General features: G+C 33.6%; 1 protein-coding gene across 1 annotated transcript; it reads right to left on the bottom strand.

Annotated features, from left to right (window-relative positions):
• Positions 1-1105: 1105 nt before the first annotated feature.
• LOC131627684 (linoleate 13S-lipoxygenase 3-1, chloroplastic-like) lies at positions 1106-6965 on the bottom strand. Its single transcript, XM_058898523.1, has 8 exons — positions 6377-6965; positions 5939-6219; positions 4973-5213; positions 4545-4880; positions 3769-3962; positions 2683-2984; positions 2304-2570; positions 1106-2117 (listed from the first exon to the last, which is right to left on the bottom strand). The coding sequence occupies exons 1-8, from the start codon at positions 6777-6779 to the stop codon at positions 1361-1363; spliced, it is 2781 nt and encodes a 926-aa protein (XP_058754506.1). The 5' UTR covers positions 6780-6965; the 3' UTR covers positions 1106-1360.
• Between the last annotated feature and the right edge of the window lie 1286 nt (positions 6966-8251).

Genomic DNA, 8251 nt, shown 5'->3' with positions numbered 1-8251 from the left:
GTTTTGTACTTAAATAGAATTTCCAATTCTGATGCCCACCTCTTAGTTAGAGCTGGTAGGGTTTTAGGAAACAGAACTTGGGTCGATTCTTTGCCTTCTGTTGAGACTTTGGATGTATCTTTGGCCACTGGGGCTTCTTAATTAATCTATATGATGCTTGATATCAAAAAAAAAAAAAACATAGGTGTGTCACTAAATGTATGGACTAATAGTGAAGACATAGCTTTCAATGTGGTGTAAACATTGACCAACATCATTATTGAGAAGGAAATAGTCTTCATTGCAATTGTAGCAGCCAACCGTTTTCACCAACTGAGGACAGTGGAAGCAGCAATAGAGTGGAGCCACAGACATCATCAAATTATGAACTTTGGATGGTACATGCCAACATTATGTAAGAAATATTTGTCTAGATCTTAAAAGCTTGACACTTGATGAACTATAAACTATAGATATACCAAACCGCATTTTATGAAGAACAAGCATTTACGCCTTGACAGGCTTAACTTAACGCTTGACAGATTTTGGACTAGAACATTCAGACATACTATAAAGAATATATGTGTATGCCTCAATAAACTTTTCTGCTTATTGGAGTGTGGATTGGTATAAATGACCTTAGAAGCCTCACTATTTCGGAGAACCATCTAAGTCATACACAAACTTAAAAGGACCATTTAGAGGGACCATTCACATCAACTCGGCCTCAAACGCACCATCGATGCCAATTAGGCCTCATAAAGACCATTCATATCAACTCGACATCAAGTTACTATCCAAAGAAAGTTTTGGTCCGTGTATGAAGTTTTTTCAGGCTTTCCACACATTGTACACGAAGAAGTGGCGCATGTTACATGCGCTTCATCTCTATGTGTTGTTGTACAAACGACCCACATGCTTGAAGCACACTTCATCCTCATGTGTCTTGTACGAATGCATTAAACATAAAAGAGGCAGTCAGAGCCACACATTGTCTTAATCGTACATGAGTAGTGTAAGACTCCAAGACATAACTGAATGGGCGAAAGTGACCGAGGAGAGCTTTATCTTCAGTGCAAAAACACCTAAAATATTGCTAATATATGCAATCAATGACACTAAAAAATGCTGCAAATCACATATTGTGATGATAATCATTACTCATCAATCCAAAATCTATAGTCTATACAACACTTCATATATATAAGTCACCAATGTCTACTAGCAATAATATTTATGTAATCTAAGAATAAAATGTGAATTATCAAGTTTTCCAATGAGTCACTAACCATAGTACTAATAAATAAACCAACCATAATGCTTAGCATAATGTGATACTGATATGTGACAATGTGACTCATTTATTTACTTTAAAATTTTATTATGTAGACACACTATTTGGAACCCCTCTGCATGTAACACCAGGTTCAGAACTAGGAGCAAGTAATTCATAAGGCAAAACACCAGCACCGCAACGGTTCCTCAAAGTCTTATCGCAATTCCTACTCTCGATCACCTTCTCGATCCTTCCAATCTCAGCAGAAAATTCAAAAAACTTCTCAACGATCTCCGGATCACCGCTCCAAGTCGAAGGATGCTGTCTCTCGCCTATATACTCTTCGTCAGTCGAATGAGTTGAAAGTGTATCGACAACAGCCATATACTTCGTGGCCTGCAACAAACTAGGCAGTGCATTGAGAAAATACTTTTGTGGATCAGCAAGGAAACTTCCGTATTCAGGGTCGCTTTCTTCTGGGATCAACCTTCTCATCAACGGTGGACGGTTTGGCACGTACCCTCCGTAAGGGTACTGTCCGAAGTTTAACGCGGCATGTTGCGCGGATGCATTCCAGATTAAGATTGTTAGGACGGAGACAAGATTGTCGCTGTTGTTCAATTCCGGCCACCATGTTTCGTCCTTTAAATCAGCATGGCCTACATTGACTGCCTCGGAATACCAAGTTTGCAACTCTCTATCATTGAGTATTAGGCTTGGATTCGGGTAGTAGTAGTTCACATAGTTTCTGACCCAATTTTCTATTGCTGACCAAATTAGAAGACCATCTTCTGCATACGGGTAATCATTCATTATTAGCTTTATCCCATGTGGTTTTGTTGGGTCAGGTACTGCCATTCCCCTGCAAAGTGAACAACCGAAAAATCTTAGCTAGATTTATTTGTAATTTTGTTACACCAAAAAAAAGCAAACATCAATTGCTTGTTGAGAAAAATGCAGGGTCCCTTGGAATATCAAAATCCATGCATTCATTTATGCATTAAGTCGTTGGATCAAGATTAGACAGTTCAGATATGCGAAATTTTACCTGCGGAGGAGATCTTGAGGGAGGCTATCTTTATCAAATTGCCAAAAGTTTTTGTAAGCGGCGGAGCTAATCTCCATGGCATAGCGACCAGGAGTGAAGCAAGACTCAATGACACCGTCTGCATTGATCAAACTCTGACGAGCTAAAGCATTGATCTCCAAAGTGTACCTCATGTGAGGATCCAATAGCTTGAAAATCGGATGCATTGCGCTTAGTTGCCTATGAGCAGATAATATAAATGGTTCCGTGCAAGCGTGTGTGCGCAACCTATTTACATTTCACCAAAACACAACAAAACGAGTTATATCATTGACGTTTCAGATGAAAAGTGTGTCTGGTGTCTGATACGTAAAGAGTTGAGAGTTGAGACAATGCTTACCAATGGTTGGCAAGTTGGTGCACACCGGCATCGTTGGAGCAAACATGGGCCTTGGCAAGCATCCACACCCAATTAGTAGTTGCATCTAGAGCAGGTGTAACTACCCGTTTTGAACGTGTGTTGGGACCAGATGGAGGCAAGCTAAGTTCAATAGCAACAGGCTTTAGAGTACCAAGAGGTGTCAAATAATAGATGGTTCTTGTGGCATATGATTTTCTACCGTCCAAAGCATTGATCCTTTCCAAAAATGGAAGGTAGATATCATGGTAATCAATTATGAACAGCTTGTTTTGATCAATTGCCTGCAAAATTCCAAAACAAAAAAGCAAGTGAGACTTTAGTACAAATAGGTAAAGTACTCAATGCCTAAACAAAAGTATTTTAAGAAATCAAAATTTATATGATGTACTAGTATTTCAGTTTCAAAATAAATTTCATATTTAAAAATATTATTTGTTTAAAATAATTGTTTTGTTTAGTTATTAATTCAATTTTATTTTTATTTTAATTTTTTAATTATACTTTGTAATTAATATCATTTGCATCACTTTTAGTTTACTATTCTTTCATTTTACATTTATGATAAAATAAATTTAAAATTTTAATTTATTTTAAAATAAAATAATATTTAAACATATTATTATTTCTTTAAACGAAGATATCCAATTAAATTCAGCGAGCTGAGTTTTTATTAAAAAGTTTATTCTTTAATTTTAATTCATCTATTTTGACATTTATAATAGTAGTGGTGGACCGAGAGCCGTCTTTGAGGACGTGCAAGGCAGACTACCGCACATAATCTTAAATTTTTTAGGGTTAAATTTTAACTAAATAAGATCTTATAAATCTTTACCACTATTGAAATGAGGTTAAATAGAGTCTCTAATTATTTTGTCATGATTGAACCATGACTAACACACAGGATTTCCAAAAAATTGAGACGGTCCCGGTGGACTGTGAAATGGGTGTGTACGCATTTAATCAGTGGAATTTTCAAAGTTAATTAGCATGAAAATCACTTCACAATGACTTAATTACAAAATATGGTTAGCAAAATTATGATTGAATTGATGATTGGTACGGTACCTGTTGGACGGTCATGCCATTAAGTTGATGTAAAATGTGTTCTTCTTTAAGAGCAGAATCTAATGGACCATAAATTTCAGGGTCCAATTTACTAACTGGTGGAAACACTTCAAGTTTTTCAATGGTTACAGGGTTAACTCCTGCTATTGCTTGACGCCCAAATTCATCATCTCTCAACCAAGCAAACTTATCCTCTGCACATGACATCAATAATTTAACAATTAATTCAACAATATAATACTAACAAATTACCATAACTAGACACACATGTGAAACATTTAAAATTAACAATTGAATAATACAGCTTTTGAGATACTTTAAGTTTAGTTTCATATAATAGTAACAAATTGGCCTAGTTGTAGTTTTGTAAATAATATATATAGAAAAAGGAATAATCTGAACATGAGATCTAGTTTTGAATGAAAAACTCATTTTTTTTGGGTGAAACTGAAAGTGACAGAGACTAAAAGCCAAATAACATGTTATAGTGTGGTCCTATATGGCACTATCTTTTCATATATTTTTTGGTGAAGCACTATCTTTTCATATGGCATTCCATTATACATGTCTTCATGACTATAGACCCCACCACATTGCAAAAATCAAAGTGAAAAAAATGTGGAAATTTTCTTTGATATGATTATGTATGATCAGGGTCCGTCTTTGAGAGCGTGTATGACAGACAATCATACATATGATTTAAAATTTGTACATAAATTATTGTTATTTTTTCGTGATATGAAATATTACATTGACAATAAAAAGAGCATACTTACTTGATATAATCTTGGGAATGTCATACTTTAGAACACCCTGGCTAGTGGATTCTTTAATCTTGCCAACAATTTTAGGCAATGGAAACTTCTTCAAAACATCATCTTGCAAACCCAACTTAATGAGTAACCCCACACTATAAAGCCCATCAACATCAGAAAAATCATTGAAATCTTGATTATCAGCAGAAAGACTTGATTTAAGGCCAGGCAACAAATTATGAAGAACTCCTTTTAGCCTCTTCACAGAAAATGTATTCTTCTTTAACTCCTCAAATCTTTCGTCTCTTGGAACATACATAGGAAGTGGCTTCTCAACTCGACTTTCGGCGCTAATATCTAAATCAACACAAAAAAATAACTTAGCATATTATCGTAAATTTGTACACATGCATTCAACCGTATCTCGTTACAGATGTATCTTTTCTTACCTGTATCGCTTGGTTCGCGACCTGTACGACACCGTCTAGGGTATGGATACATTTCGGATCCTCCAAGATTTGGTCTACAAAGATCAATTCCTTTGTCTGGGTTTCCCAAGTCATTGTATGTGTCATAATCATATATTCTATCAGATAATTTTCTAGCTCCTTTTCCATCACCCCTTAGATTTTTTAAGTCTTTCTCCCTCAAAACTTTAAGCCCAGCAGGTGTATCATCCGGTAAATAAGGCTGCTCAAAAAAAAAAAAATCACACAATAAATTAAATTATAATTTTTTAAAATTCATCTATGAATATAAAACCAATATGAATTCAACATTATTATAACAAGGACTAGTATTAAATTCAACGGTCTCTCTGCTCAACTGCATAACATAGTTGGTAGGTCAATTCAATGGTGCTTACTGCTTGGTCCATGCATAAATCTGACTAAATGGTTTTCAATAATAATAATAATAATAATAATAATAATAATAATAATAATAATAATAATAATAATAATAATAATAATAATAATAATAATAATAATAATAATAATAATAATAATATTATTATTATTATTATTATTAATAAAATATTAAATCACAGACTATTTATTTGGTACTAAAAACTATATAAATTACTAAATTTTATACTTTTTCTACAAAAATGAACTTGGGCTCTATTATCCCTTTTCAAGATTCATAAAAAGAAAAGTTATTTAATATAACTATAATTATTAATATTATTAATATCAGTATTATTGCTATTAACTATTTAGTTTCACCTTATTTCTCACGTTGAAAAAATGATACACAAAACAAAAAAAAAATAAATTATTGGCTTATTCTATTACTATAGGATATTGGATAGACACTCTTTTTTCTTTATGACCCATGTCATAAGAAAAAAAAAATACAAAATTAAAAAGCAAAAAAACAAAAAAGTCGTTGAAGAAATAATCAATTATTAATACCTTATTAGAAAAGAAAATTCTCTTTCCTGGAAGATCTTTTCTAGCTTGAACCCAAGAGTTACAAGGAAAATAAACTGCTCCAGTAGCAAATCCTTCAATGGTTATATTCTCCAAGAAAAATTCTTGTTGATGATTATTTATCACAGTAATAGCACCAGGTTCTCCAAAATTTGAATCAACTGTGAATTCAGCTATGTAATTAACTTTCTCAGCCTTAATATTTGTCTTCTTAGCCCAATCCTTGAGCACTGCTTCATTAGTCTTCTTTGGAGCATTTGTTTCTGCACGTCACAAATAAAATTTCAATTAAATTAGTGCAGTTTGTTGTCAGTTTGTCTGCTATTTTTGTATATTCTTATTATATTATTTATGAAATAATTAAAATACAATAAATTACAAAAATATTTTAAAATGATTAGAATTAGAGAAAAGTCTTACTTGGATCAATCTCGGTGCTGAAAAGTTCAAGAACAACGTTTCTTCCAATTCTATCGGTTAAAGCATCAAGATGTTTCGCGATAGTTTCTTTGAAATCTTCTTTGATCTTGTTGCGAACGGTAACAACAGCTCTAACCTTGAATTTCACTGGTTTTTCAGAAGGGAGAGAAGATGAAGAGGATGATAAAGAAGAGGAAGAAGAGTTTTTCACCAAATCTTCACTGAGAGCAGCAACAGGAAACTTAGCAGATTTTCTCAGTTTCAAAACTCTTCTGTTTCCGAAAGGAACCAGAACAGGTTTGATCAAGAATCTACCATTTTTGTGATGAAAAGATGGTGAAGAAGAAGGAAATAGTGATCTCTCTACCAATGAAGAACCTAAGAACTCGTTTGTTAGGGCCATGAATCAGTGATTTCTTTGAGGTTTTTTTTCTTATTCTGAGGTTTTTTTGGTTTGGTCTATGAAGATGTTTTGTTTACTATGTTTGAGGTTTTGAGGAATGGAGAAAGTGGAACAGTGAGAAATGGTTAGTAGTCGGGTCGGTTTTAATGTTAGATGGCTTAGAATTGTATTAAATATATAGAGAGATAAATTGCACTTATACATCAAAAAAAGAAGAAAAGTATTGATTAATAAAAGGTGGCAAAATATGAATCATGAATATTCATTCACCGTCCACACGTTTTTATTCCCCGAGTTTAGGTTTATGCATATGATTTTTAGTTTTAGTCAAAAACAAAAATTGATTTTAATAATTGACTCGTCTCTTGTTTTATGTATTTTAAGTATAATTACTAGCATTAGTGTTATTTACTAGTAATTTTATATTAATTTAATAACTTTTTATTTCCTACCATTCTACTTGACCTAAAATAATTTATATTTAATGTCAAAATTTAATATTATATTTTATATTTAATCCGATCGGACTAGGGTATTAAAATACGGACACTTAAGCTAAAAGAGATTATGAATGTAAAATTTTAAAGTTTATAATACTGTGCACCTCAATTTGTTTTGTGCCGACCACATTGATACCGACCAAATATTAAGAATGGGTCTCACTCCTACCTGAATCATCCCAGTGCATGAAGATTTATCTTTCTCATGATCAAATGAGATTTTAACTCCAAGTGCATCTAACGACTCTCAGCAAATTACGACTAAGAAATAGCTAATTTGTTATGTCCCTCTCTTTTATATATACCAATTTCATTTCAAGAAATATTAACCATGGATGAACCTTGCACGATCTTAGAAGAGAAGATGACCACGTGTTTTGACAACCTTACCTCTATCGAGTCTCATTTTAGTCGCCTGGTTGGGAAAGAGTCTCACTGGCGTCTGGATCACCCTAACTGGGGTGTGATGGGGAAGTGCGATAGGTACACCCCACTGGCGGTCTCTCGGGGAAAATTTATCAAGACTCTACAAATACCGAATTTATAAAAAGAGGAACTCGGCCTCCTTGCCCCGTCAAGGATCTTGGAGTGATTAGTCTTCAAGCTTTTTAAGCCTTGCTAGCTTTTATCAAGGGTTGAGCTTATGGACCTTAAAGCTTGGCTTTACACGGGATAACCAATAACCTGTAAGATTTTAATATTGAACTAATCTCGAACCTTATCCCAACTTTTACCACGAGATAAGCTTTAACTTGATCTTGGTTTTATAATGGGCTGACCAAGAACCTATGAGATTTTAATATGGGTTATTCTCGAACCTAAACTAGGGTTTGGTCACACAATCTCAAAACCAAAGCTTTTACAGATTTAACTTATAACCTAAACAAAATTCCTTAAACGGATATTATTCAACAAAGGTATAAAAACAAACCCTTCAAGAATTTTACAACTCTACCCTTCCAAAATTACAGC

The sequence above is a fragment of the Vicia villosa genome, unplaced genomic scaffold, assembly GCF_029867415.1.
Source record: "Vicia villosa cultivar HV-30 ecotype Madison, WI unplaced genomic scaffold, Vvil1.0 ctg.000393F_1_1, whole genome shotgun sequence".
Classification (NCBI taxonomy): Eukaryota; Viridiplantae; Streptophyta; class Magnoliopsida; order Fabales; family Fabaceae; genus Vicia; species Vicia villosa.
This window is presented reverse-complemented; position numbering and strand designations above follow the sequence as displayed.

What these genes read in the sequence shown, in the direction of transcription:
- LOC131627684 (XM_058898523.1), bottom strand. Translation starts at nt 6,779, where the DNA reads ATGGCCCTAACAAACGAGTTCTTAGGTTCTTCATTGGTAGAGAGATCA. An exon ending in GAATTTTCTTTTCTAATAAG is followed by an intron (nt 5,214 to 5,938) that starts GTATTAATAATT and finishes TTTTTTGAGCAG; the next exon opens with CCTTATTTACCGGATGATAC. An exon ending in ATGGCATGACCGTCCAACAG is followed by an intron (nt 2,985 to 3,768) that starts GTACCGTACCAA and finishes GGAATTTTGCAG; the next exon opens with GCAATTGATCAAAACAAGCT.